Raw genomic sequence first — 23,640 nt, forward strand, 5'->3', positions numbered from 1 at the left:
AGTCAGCTGTTTATTCGATGTCAGCTGACTGAGGCTGTAACTTATACATTTTCACCATATTTACAGATGAAATTAAATAATAAATAGGAGGAAAAAAAATACTAAAAAGTTAAATTTACATTCAGCTTAGGTAAATTCAAACCGAGTTTGTTTCCCCACTCGAGAAAAAAAAGCAGGAGTACGGAAGTACGGAGTACGTTTTATAATAATATGTCTCTTCTTCAACAAATAAAAATAGTTTCATGTTTGAGAACAACTTAATAATTTTTCTGTTTGATTGCAGAAAAAATAAATGTCTGTCTAATGGCGTAAGTGAATGACGGGAAAATATTTACATATATTACAATCCCCTGGAACAGATGACCTGAGTAGTGAATTGCAGTGTATAATTTATGTATTACGAAAAGATCTGGTGGTTCCTTAGAGGCCTCAAAGCAGACTGAGTATGAAAAATACAACGCTGCTGCTAAACGTAGCGCAGTTAATTCCGTTATTAGAGTGTAGTTGAATAACGCTATTTACAAGATAATATTTTACATTACCTAACCATATAATTTAAACAATTAAAAGAAATAGTTTTTTTATTTCATATTAGATCGGTCTGGTGGGCCTCACATGGTTAATATAACAGTTACATTATAATAGATTGATCGATTTCATTTTAATCCGAAATGTTATATTTTTACATAAAAAAATAAATAACAATTTTCATAATATCACCACAAACAAAAAAATAAAGAAATAAAAATCTTGATGTTCTTAAAAAAGTACAAATATTTCACATTCCATACATCAAAATAAAAAGTATGTCTTTTATCAAGTTTTTTGTTTTGTTTGCACATTTAAATAATCATTTTTCTTTTTTTTTTTGTCGAAAGTGACTTTGATATAATGAGGAATGCTGTCTTGTTTCATACTATCAAGATGAAATATAAAGACTGTTTAACCTAATATTTCAGTCCCATCCTCACCATAAAAAACCTACAGGTTCGCTACCTGCCGTCGACAAAACAAGATGAGTCCTTTCATTAATTACTTAGTTTTTTTTACTTGTGGAGCGATATATGCTAGAGTGTCTACTGGTGACAGGTGTTGTGTCTGCTCGCGCGGAGAGAAATTAGGAAATTCAATTTCAGTAGAAGATGGGACCATTTAAAGATGGACCTCACTGGAGGGACTAATTTATATTGTTATTAGAGAGATAAAAACCAAATTAAAATATAAATCAATAACTGTATAAAAAATATATCTCATGTACACATCACACAACTTTCATTTGCCACTAAACTTTCCAATTAATATTTGGAATGTGCACATGGATTGACCATATGCAATGTACAAAAGGAAGATGGTCCGGATGCAACCGAAATAACAATTAAACTATTTATTGTTAGCAAACGTTTCACACCACTTTGCAGGACTAAAAAAGATACAAAATACTAAAATTATGTAACAAAGTAAGAGAATAGATAACATGAAATAACAGTAAAATAAAATATTATATTATTACAACAATAGATATAATATAATATTAATAATATTATCTTACTTCAATATTATATAAATGGAATATGCTCCAGGTGTGATCAAATTTAACTCAAATATCATTATTTTGTACTATTTTTATTTAATCCAATACTATATCAATATTATTTATTTTTATTTAATTCAATATTAAATCAATATTATTTTTATTTAGTTCATTATTATATCTTTTACTTTATGTTATTTTATATCTATTATATTTATTATTTTACTTATTGTTATTTTATATTTCTTTTATATTATATCTTTTATGTAAGGTCATTTGTTAACCGTCCAATTCCCCCACTCCTCTAGCCTGTTGATGTCTTTACTTCATTCATTGCCTTACCGTCATTAAGAAAAATGGGTGCCTATTTTTGTCATTATTTTTCTTTATTTCTTGGCCTTTATTTTATTCCTATTTCCCTTATTTTCCGTCTTTTAGTGTTTACTTTATTTTTATATTTCTCCATTCCAGGAGGATTCCACTCTAGTCGTTTGTCTAGATGTAGTCCAATGTAGCTGATCTGTTCGACAGGGATAACAGCATCATTATTAAAGGATACTGTAGGGCAGTTGTTTGGCTTACGACAAAGGGTAAAGGTAATTTGATGGGATTAATTTTAAACCTCTAATTACGATACCATTCTTCCAGGGATGTGATATGAGATTGGAGAGTTTGGGATGCATTTAAACCAATTATTAACTGCGAGCATATATGTGTCATCGGCATATGTGGTGTGGATTGTGTTAAGATTGACTTCAGGAACACCAGTGCTCTGTAAATTCTTGTTTATTTATACTTTTTACGGTACATCTCATTTTTCTTTCTTTGAACAACGTAAATCATTTTTATATAAGTGTTCTTATATTTCAAATCATTTTTAGCCATACAATAGTTTACTTTTATTTTATGTAATCTATTCTCTCACTTTGTTACCTTATTGTATTTTTTAGTACCTTTTTTATTCCTGAAGAAGCCCCGCAAAGTAGGTTTCAACGTTGGCTCACAATAAATAGTTTACTTATTATTTGAGTTATTTTGATCGCGCCCAGATCTTCTCCCTTTTATTTAAAAATTAATCTTTGTACGTTTCAAAACATTTGCTTTGTAATACAGGATGGAAATAGTTCTCCTCACTTTATACTTCATACACAGAGAGCTTCAGGAGGATATGGATGGAGGATATATAATGGAAAATTCATTAGCAATGAATCATATCGTATTTAGGGACAATTTCGTAATGGGAGAGGGTGTCAACCCCTCTCTCAATAATTCGGGAAATTTGATATTTGAGTATAATACTACATTCAAAATATTAGTGAACTTTAAAACCAAAATCTATGACTCCTGAAAAATGTGACATTAGAATTTTCAGGTATAATGTTGTTTTATTAAAAATAATTATTTTTTTCAATTTTCAACAATTGCAATAGATAAGTGAAAAGTTCAAATTCAAAAGAATTCGCAAATATAATACATACTATACGTGATATACCGATCCAGGAAATTTTCAGATTATTTCATCATTATAGAGGTAAAATATATCTTACAAAAACGATTTAACAATTACGATGCTTCCGGGTTTCCTCCAGGTTTAAAACTCAAACCTTATAAACAAAATATTATTTCTAGCAAATATATTTTACCTAAATAATGATTAAACAAGTTTACATAATAAAGTTGAGAATATTGAGAGATTTTAATATAAGTAGGAAATCCGTTCAAATTGCTTAAGAAACTCTACGTTTTACTCCCTCTACTTCAAATAACTGTTTTAGCAACTTTCATGATTATAATCACAATATTTTTTAAAACTACATCAACCTTTCACAAATATCTATAAGAGCTCTCATTGAGGTACTTTCGGTTTTATTGAGCTCATATTTGAATAAATTCTTGAAAAAAAGCATCATTAGCGCTCACGTTGTAGTTTGAAGAACCAAAATGAGATGGCATTTGAAAGTCGGTGTTAATATAAAGAGGTAGAAAGTGTTCCCGCCTTTTCTGGATTTCAGTGGACTGTTCTATGATATGATTAGTTAACATAGTGAATAATTTCTGAAAATTAAAGTGAAGTATCTGCTGATAACAGCTTCTGGTGACTGTACGATTCGCAGGAGAGAGTCATTCATAATTGATGGTTCATAATTGATGGTATTTGAGTATATTTCAAATGTCTATGGTGATTTTGGTGTAACTATTCCTTTACGACCTGGGCATGACCATTCCCAACTACCTCTTATTATTATTAGGAACAGAATTTCAACCTTTTTTTTCCTCATGTCAACAATACAATAAAACTGTTTTTGCAAGAATAATGACGTCTTATTAATTGACTGCTGCAGTAACCAAAAAGAAGCCAAGAACGTACGCTAGGAAACAGGCAACACCTACTTACACAATTGTTGATGTAACACATGCCATCCATGATATTCACAATGGTAACTGACCTACCTTGCCGCTTCTCTGGCCTACGCGCATCCTAAAACAGTACTCTGCAACATCAACGCGTGAAAAACTGATATTAGTAAGTTAAGGGCAGGACGACCTACTGATCTATCAACTGAAGTTAAAAACACTATTCTAAAATGCTTAGCATAGCAATGGCAAAAATGGATTAACTTGTTAAAAAGTATATCAAAGCAAATGGGATAAATACAAGATTTGTCGATGGGAAACCAGACGAAAATCGATATCAAGCGTTCGCGACTCATGAACGCCAAGATTTCACTAAAAAATCCTGAACACCTCCAAAAGACTTGGACACAAGCGAGGGACCCTTTTGTTGTCAATGAGTTCTTTGAAGTTCTGATTTGAAGTCGGTGCATGATGATCATTCTGTAAGACACGATACTGTATTCATTTAATTGATCTAGTTTATAAAGTAGCCATTCCCATTTATCCCCTAGACTACGGGGGAATTTGTGGTGTAATTGAGAACACGAAAAATTAGACCATTTAAAAAGCCAAGTTTTACTTTTGACTAGTAGGATTGTTGAATGAGATGTGTATTAAGTACATTAAAAAAAAGGTGATAATATATCTTTAATGGTCGCAATGGGAATGAGAAGGAGAAACATGCACATTTCGTTCCCAACCTGACCCCTGTTATCACAACAACCATGGAAACAGAAAAATATTTGTTTTTTCCTATAGTTATTCATCAAATTCTTTCATATTTTATAATTTATCTATTGTTTATTACTACTAACACTATGGGATGGTTAATTTTTTTCAAATTATAATAAATTAATATTGCTTGGAAATTCTGCTTATAAGCCCTGTTTGACCTGACAAGGAGTGTTCAATGAGAATAAGAAGTAGCCAATATTAAAAATCACTTAACTGTACATTTTTATGAGGAGTTAAAAAAAATCATTAGATAAAACGAGATTTAGTTATTTCGACTCTAAGTACCTCAAGAGGTGTATCTTTGAAGATAACTAGAATTCTAATTTTTTCAAGAACGTGATACTTCCCCTTCCTATATACTCCATACATCGGTAAGTTGAAGTAAAAATTCTTTATTGATACAATATACTAGAATTTAAGGATATTTTCTAATAGTTAGGTAAGTTAGAAATACGTGGGACCATCCATGCTGGAAGAGCCGGGACAAGACAAGCTGTCACCCTACACAGGCCACGTGCCCTCGCTAATCAGGTTAACAAATGCACGACCGTCTCTTCCATGTCAACGAGACAGTCACAATGAGATCGCTAACGAACTCTCAAAGGATCTTCTACTGCACTTGAGGAAAAATCTCTATGTACTGAGAGGTTCGAGGTCCTGGAACCCGGCTTTTGTCAGGAGATTTATTGTGGTGAGGTAAACCATAACAAGAGTCATACTTCATATTGTACATTAATATCTTACAGAAATAAATGCTTTATTTTTTACAAGACGTGGACAGAATACTTTTCTATCCACAATGAAATATAATATTAATATATTTTTATTTTATCTATTCATTTTTTTGTATTCACTTCCTTATACCAAAATATCACCAAATAGTATGGAACTAAACAATTACAAAAGCTGAACTTTTAAGCTTTATTTAAATTATCATTACCTGAATATTTATATAAATTTAAAATCTAATTAAGTGTCGAAATATTTGTGTATGCAGATAAAAAACAAAGGAATGAATAAACGAAAAAATAGTAATAATTTAAAAGTTTAAAACCAATAAATAATAATACCTATAATTAAATAACTGTTAATTACTATGTAGTTATGATGTAGGTTGTCCCTGAACATTATACAAAATCATTTAAAAGTCCTAAGAATCAAAGTAGACGAACCAATTTTTAAGAAATGGTCACATAATTCTCAAATTATAATTGAAATCAATTCATGGGTTCAACAAAAAACGTTTAACGAAATTCCATTTATAGTTATACGCAGTTAAAGGTGCAGTAGTTACAATGTAGCAAAACCAACTTCATTTTGAAGACTAAAGCCCAGACCAATACAAGACATTCCAGTATGTACTCACTAAAAACTTATCTAATTTTATTTTTCATTGTAGACGTCATTTGTTTATTTTTTTAATTCTATAAATATTGTATATTTTTATTTGTTAATTATCTTCTTCCATTCTTCAATTATATAATTATTATTATTTTAATTCATTTTTTAAAAATAATTTATTCTTATTATTTGAAATTATTCAATGATTATAATATTGTAAATAGTTCTGGGTGCCTTTTGCTTGAGATTATATCCCCCACACTATCAATTGTTATAAGAAAATGAAATTGTTAAAAAAACAAACCAATATTTTTAGTAATAACTAGAACAATGAAATAGTTTATCTTATGTGATGATTGTAGGAAGATGAACCTCCACCTCGACCATCTTCCTACAAAAACTGGAATAGTTTCAAATATCGGTTTGAACTGATTAAATTAGTTTATACTAATATAACAAATTTGAAAAATAGTTCTTACCTGAAGTCAGATTATGTTTTAAAAATCCATCTCCTTCTATAGGGAGCGAGATTAACACACTTAGGGCTTGTTCTGAAGTTGGAACTCTCCAACCCCAAAAAAAAAAGGAGCGCATTCTCCATAACATCAGAGTGGAGGCAACCAGTGAAGCATTTTTACTCAAGAAAATAATTTTTATTATGACAATTCAAAAGTCATATTGACTATGAAATTTTTTCTCGCCATCTACTAGCAGCTAGTCTCTACCTAGTGCCAAGGGTTGACAAATTCAAGTTTTCTTTCCACCATACCCCACCTTTTATTAATCTCCAAAGCAGAACAAAAGGTGAGACTATTCAATAAAATATAGATGTGTCAAACACCTTTGATTACTTCTTAGACATAGAGACAGAGGAATCTGGCTTTACTAAAAACGTAGATATTCCAATACAAAAAAATCAGTATCTCTCATAATATTCAGCACTTAACATTATATCAGAACTACATAAACAATTTATAACCTAAAGTCAAAAAATTAAGATTAAATATAACGTAAATAAAACATTATTTTCTTGGTATAAATGAGAATGTTTCGTACTAGTCAAAACTGAATTCAAAAATATAAATCTTGGTTTTCATTTGTTCACACCTGTGAGTACAATAAAATCTAATGTCGTACTAAAAGAAACGCCTCTTGAACTCCCAACCGAAAAAATTACAAACGATTGGCAAATTCAATCCGAAAAAAAGCTACGGAGAGAGATTGGAACCCCATGCCCCAACTGCCCAGTCCATGAAACTCTAGAACATGTGGTGAATTGCTCCGCCATGGGACAGTATCGAGCCAGGTTGTAGAGAAAGATGAGAATCTCCGCCTTCACCGAGTCGGACTACCACATCTGGTGGAAGAGGAGAACTCTTATCTTCAGAGAGTTCATTTAAGGATAGAAGGAGATAGTATGCCCGACGCAGTTTACATTGGGTAGGGCTTGACCACCCGCCATCAGTAGGCCACCGGGTAATGAAGATGAAGGCGAAGAAGCCAATGCAGACTTAGATGAGTATGGTGGATCAGGCTGGCGTGCTGAAGGTAGTACCAGGACGGATGAGGACCAGGAGGGCTGGACCGACCTGCCGGACGGATGCGGATTCAAAGGATAAAGTGCAGCCCCATCAGGAAGGTACTCAACGGAGTGCTTGGCTGAACTAATGTCTAAATTTTAAAAACTTCTGTTCAAATACATTGTAAAGACCTCCTAATTAAATCGTATATTAAGTTAATTAAAATAAATCGTTGATTATTGACAACAGTGGCATGCGTAACCCCCCCTCGGGGTACTACGCTAGTGGGTTATAATAAAATAAAACTGCCATGGTGTAAACATGTCCAACAGCACAGTCACAAGATAAGTTGAGTAGTTTTAGAAGAAGTATATTGAACATACTTAGGAATGAAACAGCTTTTAAATACTCGCTGTTAAAACCATTTTTTGTTCAATGGAAATCTGATTGCTTTGTACAGTCGAAGTACGTTTGTAAATACTATGCAACTCTGCAAAACTAAATTCAGTTCGCATACCAATAATACTTCAGGATTTATTGGCTATAAAGCTAAAAATGTCCTTTGGCCATTTTGGAAAATATCCCATATTAGTGCTATCCTGATGGAGCAGTAAACTTTTGACCATCGTCTTTTAAAACATTTTTACATGAGAATTCTGATAACAGAAATCTGGTCAAATAATAATGGTTTGGCGCCATTTTGGAGGACCTAAAGCAAAAATGTACCGTTTAATAAATACCTCACCATGATCAGGCAATTTAATTTTTTTTTTTAATTTACAATAATTTCCCTGAATCTAGTTTGGTTTTTCCAAAACTTTGTATCTTGTTAATTATTATTTTGAACATAATTAGAATGTTGAGTAACTTACTATTCCATTTGTTGTTTTAATGGCTTGTATGAAACTTTTACTGATGAGGTATTTTTGGTTAAAACTTTATTTGATTCTCTATGTTTAAATTTAATATTAATGATATATTGCATGGCAATCCAATTATTTTGTACTGTCCAAGTACGTTTGAAAGTATTGTATTCAACAAGTAAGGTTATACCGGCCGTGGACTGGTATCAGAAAGTTTGAATCGTTTCGTTACCAATTTTGTTGTGGATTTTAACGAAATGGAAATTACAGATGAAAATTTACACACACTCTCTAACTACTTAATGCAGACACTAAGCCCAGATCCCAATGTCAGGAGACCTGGTGAGTTAATTACTCTTTAAGAAATTAACGTGATTTTCCTAGGTTCTTCTCAAACCAATTCTACTAATTTATGGATTTTTTAAAAACATTTAAACAGTATTTAATCGATTTTTTAGACTTTAAATGTATTATCTATTGTTATGAAGTTCTGTAATTTTTTATAACATGTACTGGTGATTCACATTGATGTCAGCATACTACTTTGATTTTAAGCTTTTTAACATTTGTTTGTTCTAATTATCATGTTTTTAAAACATAAATACATTCTATGACCGAATTATTATCAGCAATGATTATATAAACTAAACCTATTGTGGGTAAGTATCGGATCTGGTAAAATCAGGCTTGAAAGTATTGATACTTAATGCATGCAAGACCAAAACGTTTAACAGTTTATAGTTTGAATTGTATTTATCTGTTAGATATGCCATTAAAGCTCTTATAGACATATAATTAAAATGGAATGTTAGCTATTTTTAACATTCTATATACAATTCTATTTACGATACTTAGGTGTTAAAGATTATTCTGTGTCATTCCGAAAAATTATTCAACTCGTAATTAGTAGTAGTAATTTTCCTACTGTCCTGTAATTTTATTATGATAAAGCTTTCAATATGTTTTTGTGTTTTTCTTCTCAAGTGAGAGTTCATATAATTAATTGATAGCGTAAATGCTTGTATACAATTTGATTCTAATCATAATGCCATTGTACTTCATTTGAAAATTCTGTTTTTATCAGTTGTTTTTATGTAAGTACTTTTGGAACTTATTATTTCTAAATATGTTCATAGTAAAGCTGAAAAGAAATGAAAAATTGATGATTACTCTGAAAGATAACACCTAAAAGGATATTTCATATTTAATTTGTGAATGATCATTTTCTATTTTAATTTATTAACTTTACTTTTTCAGCTGAAAGATTCCTCGAGTCTATAGAGATAAATAAGAACTATCCTATTTTGCTCTTACACCTTATCAATAAAGAAGAAGTCCATTTTACGATTCGGGTTGCTGGTGCGATCACTTTCAAAAATTACACTCGTAGAAATTGGCCAATTGTGAGTAACCTTTCATTTATTCATTTAATATTTGTTATATTACTTAAAAAATTCTGCTACAAATATTAAAGGTGTTCAAATAAAATTGTATTACTGTATGAAAAAGATGTACAATCTCTTCCAAAAGAGTTTGTTAGCAAGGAAACCCATTTTATTTGTTGAAAAAAAAACTATTAAATCTAAAAAATTGAAACATTTTATTTATATATAAATAGTTGACCGTATAATTTAAAATATGAAGAAGATGGTCATGGTTGCGGTAAAAAAAGGACAAAATAGTTTTCAGCTATTTATTGTCTGACGTTTCGCCACACTTTGCAGGGCTTCATTAGGGTTAAAAAGATTTTAAAAAACAACTAAGAACATTACAAGAATAGGATACAAAAAGTTAAATTGAGGTTGGATAAATATGTAAATAATATGTGAAAAGAAAATTATATATAAATAAAAGGAAGGATCACATAAAATGCAGAGCGGGGTGTAACGTCGGACAATAAATAGTTGAAAACTACTTTGTTCTTTTTTTACCGCAACCCTGACCATGTTCTTCATATTTTGAAACATTTTATTAATTTACCCCTGAGTCAGTGATACATTAAACAAAATAAATCATGAGTAACGCAATAAATAGTAACAATTAACTATTAAAAAAATTTTCCCCTGGAACATATTTGGGTTATAAACTCATTTATACTCTTACCCCGAATTACCTTAAGTGTTTAGTTTTCAGAGGGTTTCGAACATTTGTGGAATATTGAACTAAACATATTTAGTTACTGTATTGTAGAATCTGCAGAGAATAAGTCGTTCAATTTTGATTAAATGATCTACATGTTTCTTATTAGACCTAAAACTCTTTTTGGGTGGTTAGGCATGATAAGGTTATAACAGGATGTATAAATTACATACTATTCCAAAAAGTAAATAAGTTGGATAAGGAATAGGTTGATAGACTAAAATATTATTTGTCAAAGGCAGAATAGCCTGCAACTTTTTAACACCATTATAACTGATATTTAAAATAATTTATCCATGAGAATGGCTGGAATGGCCAAAACATAGTGGAATAATAAGAAAATAAACATGTTGAAACTTGATATTTTTATTATAATTCATAAACTTTTTTGAGTTTAATTGACTCTGTTTTACTGGGGAAAGGTCTTAAACACTCAACATCAAGTGTGAAAATTTTGGTGAAATCTTCTTTAATTATCAAATATAATTTCTGTGAAGAAACATAGTGTAGTTAACTTTCTTCTTTAAAAGTCATCTCCTGCATTTCTGAACTTGCTACCAATTTTTTTCTAAACTTGTCTTGATATTTTTTCCTCTTTTATTTTAATTTTAATTTAATTTATTATTTCATTGTAAACGAAGAAAAGTTTCTAATTATCAATCAATGCTTAGCCAGAACTATCAATTACTAGATGTTATTTTAGTATAAAAATTCCTAAAGTCATCCATCTTATTTATATATTTTGTGATTTTTTCAAGCATTTCCGAAACTGTTATATACCCTTATAGGTAGTGTGATAAATATAAATTATTTAAAGTATAAAAATAACAATTGTATACAAGTTTGAACGAAATGTTGTCATTTAATAGAAATAAATTATTGTCATGGTTATATATGGAATCACTGTGTGAAATGACTTAAAATTAAAATTAAAATATTTATTTTATAGTTGATCGTATCTTTTTAGGTTTTGATTAAGTTGGCATATAAACTTCTAACTAAAATAATACTTGAGGTTGAACAATCTCAGCCCTTTTAAGTTTAACCTCCTGGAAAGTGACTTGTAGCTACCATGGAAGGAGATATTATTTTATTATTATTAAATGTATTGGGTAAATAGCTAAATAACTGATCTTCAATTCTATTTTATTATCTATTTAGAATGATGATAACTTAGAAAACAAGATTGATCCAGAAGATAGAATACGAGTCAAGGAGTTAATTGTAGATGTTATGTTGGTTGCGCCTTCTAGTATTCAGAAGCAGCTTTCTGAAGCAGTTGGCACTATTGGAAAATGTGACTTTCCAAAAGATTGGCCTGGGCTTCTGACGAATATGGTCGAAAAATTTGGTGGAGGTAAATCTTTTTATTTATTGAACTGTGAGAGTTTATTCTGTTTGTAAATATAAAATAATTTTTGTAACAACTTTAAATTTTAATAAAAAATATACATTTTAATAATTATTAAAAACCAAGAAAGTTGTGATTATATATTAGAAAAATAAGTCAAAGCATCATTCTAGAAATACCTCATCTTAACTATTGTTTAGTATAGTATACCTACATAATTATTTCTGACTTCAATAGTTCTTTCGAGATGTCTCTAGAATGGCACATTCATTTTTTTTTTTTTTTTTTTTTAAATGGTATGAAGATTTTTTTTACTCACAAGTTATCATAGCTTAAGTGACAATATAAAATATCAATCCAGAAGTCAGTGTCAAAATATGAGGTCTCATGTGCTCCTTGATAATACAACCATAGGAGAGGTGTCAATCACTTTGTTCTAAGTTCTATCAATGGTGAAAAATTGAAATTTTATTCTGAAATCCAAAATTCAGATGTAGGCTAAAATGGTTGCGTAAATATTATATTCCTTTTAGCTGAACTATACTAACAGCATTGGTGTCAAATTATGTGCTTAGTTTATAGAATGTTGAAAAATTTTTAGAAAAATCTTCAAATTTTGTGATATTCAACCTAGCATCTAAGATAGCCCTTCTGTAAAAGATACTATTTATTATTTCTACTAATGATATATCGAATTATATATTTTTTGGAATTTGTGAATTCCATTCATGAATCCTAAGTGTGGAATAGTAAAAAGTAAAAAAAAAAAGTTTTCCAAGTACTTCAGTTTCCCAAAAATGAATATCCTGCAGTAAAACGGGTTTAAAGCACATTATCAACATCATCATAATTTCCAAAAAGGGTCCTCATTGTCTGTAGTGATTTAAATGGGACTAACATAATTTAAGAACATATGGAACCTACATTGTCACGCTAATCCGGATCTCCACTTTTTGGGATATTTCTGTACATTTCAATTAGTTACCAACACTAATATATGATTGATTACATCTATGCTTTAATTCTTATAGACTTACAAACGGAATGACAGAGCACAGGGTTTCCACGCTATGTTCCCAATCATATTGTATTGTCTAGTTTTTACTCAAGCTTGATCAAGGCCACTTCTCAATTACAAAGGCTCACATCCATTCATATCTTCATTACTAGCGAATTTTCTTTCCCTTTAAAGTGTATACCTTCCACTTTTACCTTTACTGCTTTTCTTTGTAATCTGCCTAGTTCATTCATTCTGCCCATGGCTGAACCATCACAGCATTGAAGTGCCTGTCAAGCAGGGTCTTATCTAGGCCTAGGTAGATCGTAATATTTTTTTAATTAACCTATCTAGCCTCACCCGCAACTGCTTGTTTGTTGATGAATTTGTTGGATTGCAGCTTATGGTTATCTGTTTAAGTCCATGATCCAAACCATGTGATTTAATTTTCAATTTAAATTTTATATTGAGATTTTAAATTAATGATTTTGTAATTACTTTAATTTGTATGGATTTAAGTCTTTAAATATATATATATAAACATTATCTTCTAAACATTTTTAAAAATTTGTGATGATTTCCAGGTGATTTCCATGTTATTAATGGAATTCTTCAAACTGCCCATTCTATATTCAAAAGGTACAGATATGAATTCAAATCTCAAAAGCTATGGGAGGAAATCAAGTTTGTACTGGACACATTTGCAAAACCTTTGACTGATCTTGCTGTGGTTTGTATTGAATTTTTTTATGTCTGATCTCTTATATTTAATGACTTTTTTGTTATATAATATATTTTCTTCTTTTGTTTTAGGCAACACAAAATCTAACACAGGTGCACGCTGCAAATCCAGAAGCCCTTAGAGTTATTTATTCCTCATTACTTCTTATTTCAAAAATATTTTACTCTCTAAACTTTCAGGTAACAAATATTTTCTTGGTATTATGCTCCTCATTTTATCTATAATCATCTTTATTTTATTTAAGTTCATTAATTTATTTATTTAACAGGACCTGCCTGAGTTCTTTGAAGACAATATGAATGTTTGGATGCCACTCTTTCATACACTCCTTACTACGGATGTTAAGTGTCTTCAAACTGATGTAAGTTTTTTCTTTTTTGAAATTAAAATTAATGTAAAATTTTATCTGGGTTAAATTTGCCAATATAATGATTCTTTTGTTGCCTATCAGTAATGAATAAAAGTTTTGAGTATAGTTCACAAATACCACAGAAAATTTTTTTCTTCCACCCAAGTGTAAATTAATTTTCTAAATCAAATTAAACCAATAATTAATTATTATATTTGAATGATTATGTTTAAAATAAATTTATTATCTCCGAGTACATTCAGTTGTACCTTAAAATTTTGTTCTTAATACAAACAATTAACATTTACTGCCTCCAATTATCTTTTATACTCTTTGACTATCAACTTCCGTATTTATTTAGGTTTCGAACTTGTTAAAATTGGAGTGTAAGCTTTTATTTTTCTACATTGTATCTTTAACAAAGTTGATCACCGGTTTTATTTGGCCTCTAATTATTTTCAGTATTAAAAAAAAAAAGATTTAGGAATTAAAAAAAATTCTAAGATTATTTTAAAATTTTGCTAATCCTATTATTTATAATCATTTATTAGAATATATTTAAACCTGTGCTGTAATTTATATTATACATTTAATTAAAAAAGGTATTTATTATTTAGCAGATTATTCCTAAATGGTTTTAGTTTTGCAACTTTCAGAATCTATCTTCCCTTGTTTTAATATCTAAGCTGTAAGATGATTAAAATATTTTGATTTGTTATAGAGAGCTGTATAATTCCTATTTTAATATTTCTTTATAAATTTTTGTTCATAGGATGATGAGGAGGCAGGCATACTTGAGCAACTGAGATCTCAAGTATGTTCTAATGTTTCATTGTATGCACAGAAGTACGATGAGGAATTTCAACCATATCTCCAGGGTTTTGTCACGGATATCTGGAGCCTCCTTGTTACAGTTTCTCTCCAGCCTAAAAATGATTTGGTATTACCAATTTTCTATTTTGCATGTTCTAAATGTTTTAGCATTAATTATATTGAAGTTCAATACAACCATCCCTCTGCTGATTCGTGTAATATGAGGTTGAAGTAGAGTGGAGAATAAAAATCACTCAGGCATTGTCGTTATAAATCAGATAATAAATTTTCAACCATTCAGAAAAAATAGTTGAAGAAGGCTGTTAATTTTAACTAGGACATTTGGAATAGTTGTCAGCAAGCACTTTCATTCTCAAGTTTCACTATCTTTGCTTATGCAGTTAAACATCATTGAGCAATTATAACAGTATTTTATGAAACTATTGTTTATTTTGTGTTCAGTAATTCTTAATGTGTTTACAATTGAAATAATGACCTTTAAAGTATACTTATGACAAACTGATCTTACATATTTTTCTGTATGTTATTTGGTTAATGAGAGTATAATAATTAATTATAATTAGGACTTTTGATGATGCAGAATGCTAATTAAACCAACTTATCTACTGGTACTGGTAATGATGGGGGGAACAAGTCCGGCAAGTGGGCCTATTGGTCCTTTTTTCAACCCCAAGACAGGCCAATGGAATGGCTCTTTTATATAACTTTTATTGCTCTATATAAAATTTTTTTGACTTTCTAATGAATTTTAAAAGGGACGCCCAATCTTTAGAGGAAGCCTCATTTTCTGCGATTCTATTATTATCATTATCTATGACTTAAGGAAATAATGAAGAAAAAAAATCAAAATATAACTATTATTTTTTTTTTTTTTTATTACTTTGCCTAGCTTGTCAGCAATGCACTGCAGTTCTTGTCTACAATTGCCGAGAGACAACAGTACAGACACCTCTTCGAAGACAAAAATGTTCTTACTGGAATATGTGAAAAAGTCATTATTCCCAATATACACTTTCGAGGTAAGTTGTCATTTTCAGTTTTTAGCCCTTTTAGATCAATGGTTTCCACATTGTGTCTGAAAACCAAGTAAGATTTCTAAGCTTGATAAAGATTCTATTGCAATCTGATATCCTTTTGATGTCTGACATTTTCAATTTTGAGAGCACTAAATTGAGTTGTGCAGCTTTATGAATTTTATATTAAATATTTGAGTTTGCAGTTAGGATTTAGGAGGCTTTTTATTAAATAATGGAAACAAAAAAAATTAATTCATTTTTTAATAATTAATTTTTCATTCCTTTTTTTTTTTACAGACTCTGATCTGGAGCTATTTGAAGATAACCCAGAGGAGTATATTCGAAAGGACATTGAAGGTTCCGATGTTGAATCAAGGAGGCGGTCATCGTCAGAGCTAGTTAAAGTGCTTGCAGGTCACTTTCCTGAAACTGTCAGAACCATTTTTGGCACTAGGTTACAGGTTAATTCACCTTATTTAGTTGTTATTCTACTTTATTGTCCTTAATTTCATTAATATATCAATGGCATAGTTAAAAAAAAAAAAATCGTAATATCGCATTTAATGTCATTAATTGGAAATCAGTCTATTGTTCTATTGTAGGAAATGCTCACTGAGTACAATAGTGATCCAGCTAAGTGGAGGTTAAAGAACACCGCTGTGTACATTGTGACATCTCTTGCTGAAAGGGGTTCAACGGCAAAGCATGGTGTTACAAAATCTTCTGACCTTGTTGACCTACATGATTTTGCTGGGCAATATATTATTCCTGAGCTCAAAAAAGAAGGTGAATTAAAATAACTTTTTATCAATGTATAATGATAAATAAACCATTTACTTCTGGTAATTTTTTAGAAATTAGTTAGTGGACTGTCTTGTGTAATCATTAAATAAAATAAATTGTTGGAAGTTAGTTCGGGTTGCAGTCAATAAAGGTGCAAAATAAATAAATATTTTTTCCCTTTATTTACCACCACCCAGACTATCTTCCTACAGTCTATTTCATATGGCCAACTATCTTCTTCCAATATTAAATGAAATATGTTTTTATTGTGCACTGTCAAGTACAAACAAATAAATAATTAAATTTCATGATTTACATTATCATATTTGTAATTTTTTTTATTATTTATTTTAGTGAATACTTTGCCTGTTATCAAAGCAGATTCCATTAAATATCTCATCACCTTTAGGAGTCTTCTTGCTCCACAGGTAACCAATAATTTTATTATTATTTTGTGAGTGAGATTCTTTTTCTTATTTGCTGAAATATTTCATATAGTCATTGTATTACTTACATATAAAATTAATTTTTTTTATCATTGCATTTTTCATGTAGTGAATTCGAATTGAGAAGTTATATTAGATAATTTGGGGCCAGACAGTATTTCATTTATATTGATGCTGAATGTAACCTATTCCGATTTTGGATAAATTCTCTAAATTTTAATTGGATTAGGAATCAGTGAGAACTGTTGCTTAAAAAACACTTTCTATATATAAATCTAAAAAAATAACAGCATTTAGTTATGGGATAAATCAAGTGATAAGAATAGAGAGCATGCTGACTAGGTCTCCCAAGAATGTGGCCGAGAGTATATCTATATGCGTCTAATTAGTATTTCTAATATATATTTATATTAGAAATACTAATTAGGGATATTTCCCTTCCCCTAAAAGTATATTCTTTATTTAAAAGTTTGATTTTCTAGGTGCTGATAGCTGCCTTACCTGATATAGTGAAGCATCTTACATCCCCAAGTCTCGTAGTGCACTCATATGCTGCTTCAGCTATTGACAGGCTGTTGACACTGAAACAGAACAACCAGCCATTGTAATTTTTTTCTCTAGTAGTTTTAATGTATATGATTTCCTCAAATATGTATTCTACACTAGGGTATATTTAAAAAAAAAAAAAAATGATAGACTAAATAAATAAGCTAAAGTATACCAACATATCTTCATATTTCATTTTAAAAAATGGGTAATTCAACTTTTGCCTTGGAGAGATGAAAATCTTATCATTTGTCTGAAGTACGAGTAGATATTTTCATCAAAAAAGTTTTACTTAATTAGTTATTTTTTTATTTTATTATATAAGAATAACAACGGAAGTTAGAATTGTTTTTCCACATTTAATATGATTGATTATTATATATGTTCAATTATAATCAAACTGAACTAAAATTATGTGTAAAAAGTAAATTTTAACTGGGTCATTCTTTATATATAATTTTTCTAAACGTATAATTATTTATTCACTTTGTCATTCACTAGAATTGAATAATCATGTAGTTTATTTAGATAAATCTTTAGAAAGTAATTACTGTTAATTCTGCATACATTATTATTAGTAGTATACTTTTTCATTATTCAGTATAAAAGAATTTTCTTCAAGAAATAGTATTTCTTTTTTATATTTCTTCTAGGAAAGTATTGTAATTTGGTAAAATTTTCATGTAGTTATAAACAAATTTAAGCCTTTTGAAGCCCCATAGGTAAAAGAAAAAACTACAAAATTTCAGCCATTGGTCTATCTGTGTCACCATTTTATCTAGGACCATTGGACCAATTTTGTTGCTTTTTAAACTTTATATTATAGAATTTCTACATCCAATGCCTGTGTCTTAATCTGACATCTTGTGCTCAATAACTGCTGCATAATAACCAAAAAACCTGTTTGTCTATAGTTTCAGAAGGGCTGTTACTATTTTTATAAAACTATTACTCTAAATGGAAGATTATTGATTGACCGTTTGTATAGATGAATGGAATATGGTCCGGGTGCGGTAAAATAAAAAAAACTCAAATAGTAGATAATTATACTATTTTATTGAGCCTCAATAAAATAGAATAATTATCTACTATTTGAGTTTTTTTTTTTACCGCACCTGGACCGTATTCCATTCATATTACTCTAAATCTTCTAATTTAAGGCCTTAAACTTTTCATATCATATAAGAATAAATCCCCTGTTGAAAACTTGAAAAAAGTTGTGTCAAAAAGTAAATTTTTATTCTCACATAACTCAAAAAAGTATACACTCAATGGCAGCGGTTCCCAAAGTGGGTGTTGTGGCTCTCTGGTATGCTCTAGGCATATGCCAGGGGTCTCGCAAGCTATGTAAACTCTCAATTTATACCATTAATACTAATGATCTGAATAATTTTTTTTTTTTTAATTTTAGAATAACACAAGCTCTCCTGCAGCCCATCGCTGGTGATATCCTTACTGGCCTTTTCAATATTCTTAACTTCAAAGGTTCAGAAGAGAATGAATACGTTATGAAAGGTTTGTTGAATATCTAGATATTTATCATGGTTTAATTATAGTTTTATCTCATTATAGAAATTGGTTTTGGTTAGAAATTAATGTGTGATTATTTTCCTCTTTTTGATACTTCATTATTATTTTGAGGGTTTTAATTTTTTTTCTTTTCTTTTTCTATCAAGTTCCGATTTAAAGAAATTTAAAAATTTCATTTCACATCTTTACAATCTTAACTCTAAATTCACTAAGCATTTCGAGATATAAATTACTGTTTCTTTTAAATAAATAATTGAATGAGTCACCTCAACAGCGTAACCCACAAATGCAAAATTTATGAGTGGGGCCTAAAATGCCTAGAACCTTCTTCAATCTTTTCTCCTTCTATGGTGTTCAACTCAATGCTTCCAACCTCAAGCCAGAGAAAAAAAAATATTCCTTACGATGGGTATCAAGGATTATATTCACATGCAACAAAATTTTGATGCATCAAAATCTCTGTTTTGGAAAAGTTGTAGGTTAAAACGTTGTTGAGGTGACCTATTCAATTACTATAATGCTAATAATCAAGTTTCTCCCCCTTCATATTTTTGTTTCCTTTAGAAAAGAGTAAGAAACTTTTATTACCTGTTCCTAGCTATAATGAGATCTTTCCACACCTTGGACGAGTCTGTTATCCCATTCTTAGCTGAACTTCTCCCCAAGCTGACACAGAAGCTGACTATCGTTGCTAAGAATCCAAGTCGTCCACACTTCAACCACTACCTTTTCGAAACTATTTCTCTCTCCATTAGGTTAGTATCCTTTGGTATGTAATATCTGAACCATATTATATATTTAAAGTATACATTATTATCATTAATTTTGGTTTATGTAAACTTTTGATGTTAAACAAATTGGTTGAAAACTAACTTAAACTTAAAATTTAATGAATTTTTAGTTGCTTTTAGTATAATTTAAAATATAATGTTTTGCAAATTAGTTGATTTAGCTCAATGACAGAAATACAATTAAAAATTTGATAATTTTGTCTAGAAAAAATTTGAGTAGTTTTATTTTGTAGACCTATGTTAATAAATGAATAGTTATAACATTTTAATTAGAAAATAAAATTAACAAAGAAATTAACTAATAAAAACTATCATCATATTCTGACTTACCACCCCCAACAAACCCTTATAAACAATTATCCAACAAAAACAGAGATTAAAATTTTTTTCACTGCTGGAGAGAGTGAATTTGTTTGAAAATTTTCCTAGATTAATTTAATACATGTGTTTTGATACCGATGGGAAGATGATTTTTCTCTTATTCTGATGATACTGATTAAATATACATTTGCTAGTTTTGAAGACAATCAAAAGAAACTCAAATATATTTAAACAATTATCATTACATTATGTTTAAATTGATCCAGAAGAGTCTGATATGTGCCAATTAGTAAATTTTAATGTACTTTTGGTACCAAAAAATATTGAAATTGATAGGTTGAGTAGCCCAGGTGATTTGAATCATTTCCTTCATTTTTATGATACAAAACTGGTATCACTTAGGGATATGCAAAAAATCTGTACTTGATGGAAAAAAACCAAGTTAATTTTCCGTTTCACGAATTTCAAAAAGGTTCTTTTTTGAAAAACTGTCTAATGATAGACAAACAATTTGTATTTATTATTTATTTATTTTAATTTTTAAATCAAATCAAATCTAAAAGATCTATCTTTGATTTAGAGAAGATAGTTGGGACCAATATTCCAGAATCTACACCCTTTGAATTATTCACTCTGCAAAAATCAGTTCAGAGTGATTGGCACGACCATATCGCCAACTATTGCTTCCTTCGAATCACTTATTTGACAGAGATAAAATTCCTGTGATCATATAGCCTTTAATTGGAAGTACTGCCCCTTTCTGGTTACCTACTCAAAACAGATCAGTTCTATCTGACCATGAAGTTTTACTCTCTCGTTCGTAGACCTTTTTGGTCCTTTTAAAAACTGGGGAAAAACAAAACAGTGAAGAAAATTAACATAAATATAATATTAAAATGATATGATATTATAAAACTTCTATTTTTAAACAAGAAAGTTCATATTTCAAATTAATTATTAAATATTTTAAAATAAATATATAACAGTTTATTGAAAAAGCGTCTCTGAGCAGCATACCACTACCACTATACCACTTAAAACATGGTATTCACTTGTGATCTTGATCGCTGGTAGAGATTATATCAAAGGGTATAACTGTGACCAGGGTTGAAGATTCCTGCTTTAAGTTATTGACAAGAAATAATAAGTTTATCAAGGGAGTATTTCTGCTTCCCTGCTTCTTAGCAAAAACTAATAAAAATCAGCAAATAATTCATATAAGTCATTCATTGGCTTAATTTTTATGTCACTGTTATACAAGAATTATGCATTTTTAGAATTAAAAATTCAATGCCTTTAAATAATAAAGTATTATTTTTCGCAGAATTGTTTGTAAAAATAATCCTGGTGCTGTCAGCGCATTTGAAGAAGCTCTCTTTCCAACATTTCAGATTATATTTCAAGAAGATGTTCAAGGTATTATTATTACAATACTTTTCAACGATCTCCTATTGAATCATTTTTCACCCCTCTTATTTAGATGATACATAATGCATCACATTTACTGATATATGACCGCCTCTAAATTCAAATTTAGGAAATACAGGTGTTAGCAACAATGGTATTATGCTGGCACAAATGCACTTTATTTTATTTTCACCCCTACTTCATCATTTCTAACATACAGCTGGATTATTCTAGAGGTAATTAACCTATTATAACCATAGTAGGGTCAAGTTTTTATTCTGTGGGACAATCACGAATAAAAGTCAACCCATCTAGGCCAAAATCAAACCAGTGCCACTAGAGCCATGTGGTACCTCAACTCTCTTAAATACCACAGTCAATGGCCTACATGTATCATTGTTACTAGTAAATCTTTTATTAACAATTTTTATGTTAATAAATTGTAACAAGTTTGTATTTCATAGTCCTCGATTTGTCCATCTTCCTCTTCTGTATCTCTCCTATCGATGACTTTCTTAGAACTGCTTCCTATCTCATTAGTTGCTAGACCCAGAAGTCTGGTTGTAGTAGACTCCATGTCCTTTCTTACCACAAATAGTGAGAAAATATTTCCTCTAAGCAGCTCCTTTTGGGAACATCAACCACTGTTGGTTCCATTTATCAGGTGGATAAATAAAGGATATATTATAAAGGATCTTATTCCAACTGCAAGGATCTCCATTTATCCTTACCCTAAAATTCTCAAAGTGCTGTCAACCTCTTATGATAACGATATCTTATCATATTGTGCCTGAACTTCTCTATCTGCAAGAGGGGGTCAGGATGTATCTTACCTGCTAAATTCTAAATTTTCTTCCTGGTGATCTTATGAGATACTAAGGTTTTTAAGCTTTGTTGATTCAAAGAAGATTCATCTGCTGGATCATTATCAACCTGCTCTTCCATTGTTTCAATAGATTCCAATTTTATGTAAGAAATGCATATTTCAGAATACCTGAGATGAGAGCCAGAGGTAGTACCAAGGTGAGTACATAATAAGAAGGTATGTATGAGGTTGGTGCATTAGAAGAATGTTTTCAGCTTGTTATGAATTGAGGGGGTTGTCAGGTATTGTCTCTTTTTTCTGGGAGAGGTCAATTTGTCTATTTACTAAGTAAATAATTATTGGAGGAAGATAGTTGACCCTATAAAGTAGATTGTAGGAAGATAGACCGGTTAGCGATCAATAAAGGTATCAAAGTAGTAAAAGAAAACTTTTTTGTTAACCAGCATTTCACCCCACTTTGAAAGGCTTTGTCAGGGCTGTCAGATTGAAGAAAATAATCATATGATGATTATTATGATTATGAATAATAATCAAATGAGAATCATTTGTAATCGTTCATGAGATTATTCGTCATATCTTCTTCAATCTGACAGCCCTGAAGAGTGGGACGAAATGTTGATCAACAATAAATAGTTGTCTTTTACTATTTTGATACATTCATTGACCTCTTATCTTCCTACCCAGTAATAATCAGTTCATCTTGAAATTCAAGGAGTGGTGGCTAAAGTATTATTTTTAAAAAAAAATATCTGTTTGGATGAAACAATTGAAAAAGATCTTACTCAAATGTATTAGTAAACTTTTAGCTGTTTGATTTTGATTCATTTAGATTATACTGAGTTATTTAATATTATTATGTAATATTAAGGTTATAAATAAACATTCATTATTGTTACAGAATTTGTGCCTTATTGTATGCAAGTGTTGTCTCTAACACTTGCTCGAAGGTCACCACCTCTACCACCACCCTATGTCGCCCTCTACCCCTGCCTATTGTCACCTCAGCTTTGGGATAGACCTGGCTGTGTTCGAGGTCTCGTCTGTCTTCTACGTTCCTATGTCAGGGTCTCTTCCAATGATGATTTCAATCAGACAGTTAAAGTTGTAAGTTATAAATTTCTCATTTATTATTTTAATATCCAAAAATAGATATTTATGAAAAACAAAATTAATTATAA

General features: G+C 30.0%; 1 protein-coding gene across 1 annotated transcript in view; it reads left to right on the top strand.

The window, feature by feature from the left end:
- The first annotated feature begins 8,539 nt into the window (after positions 1–8,539).
- Positions 8,540–23,640, top strand: part of Cse1 (chromosome segregation 1) — a 22,330-nt gene continuing 7,229 nt past the window's right edge. The window contains exons 1-16 of the mRNA XM_014430763.3: positions 8,540–8,726; positions 9,642–9,787; positions 11,685–11,880; positions 13,456–13,601; positions 13,685–13,792; positions 13,882–13,974; positions 14,735–14,902; positions 15,686–15,815; positions 16,110–16,273; positions 16,415–16,598; positions 16,950–17,023; positions 17,524–17,645; positions 18,999–19,102; positions 19,716–19,872; positions 21,554–21,645; positions 23,361–23,566. Coding sequence (XP_014286249.1) covers positions 8,642–8,726; positions 9,642–9,787; positions 11,685–11,880; positions 13,456–13,601; positions 13,685–13,792; positions 13,882–13,974; positions 14,735–14,902; positions 15,686–15,815; positions 16,110–16,273; positions 16,415–16,598; positions 16,950–17,023; positions 17,524–17,645; positions 18,999–19,102; positions 19,716–19,872; positions 21,554–21,645; positions 23,361–23,566 — 2,175 coding nt within the window. The 5' untranslated portion in view covers positions 8,540–8,641. The remainder of the gene's footprint in view (positions 8,727–9,641; positions 9,788–11,684; positions 11,881–13,455; positions 13,602–13,684; positions 13,793–13,881; positions 13,975–14,734; positions 14,903–15,685; positions 15,816–16,109; positions 16,274–16,414; positions 16,599–16,949; positions 17,024–17,523; positions 17,646–18,998; positions 19,103–19,715; positions 19,873–21,553; positions 21,646–23,360; positions 23,567–23,640) is intronic.

The sequence above is a fragment of the Halyomorpha halys genome, unplaced genomic scaffold (genome assembly GCF_000696795.3).
Source record: "Halyomorpha halys isolate HHAL.00 unplaced genomic scaffold, Hhal_1.1 Scaffold912.1, whole genome shotgun sequence".
NCBI classification, from domain to species: Eukaryota; Metazoa; Arthropoda; class Insecta; order Hemiptera; family Pentatomidae; genus Halyomorpha; species Halyomorpha halys.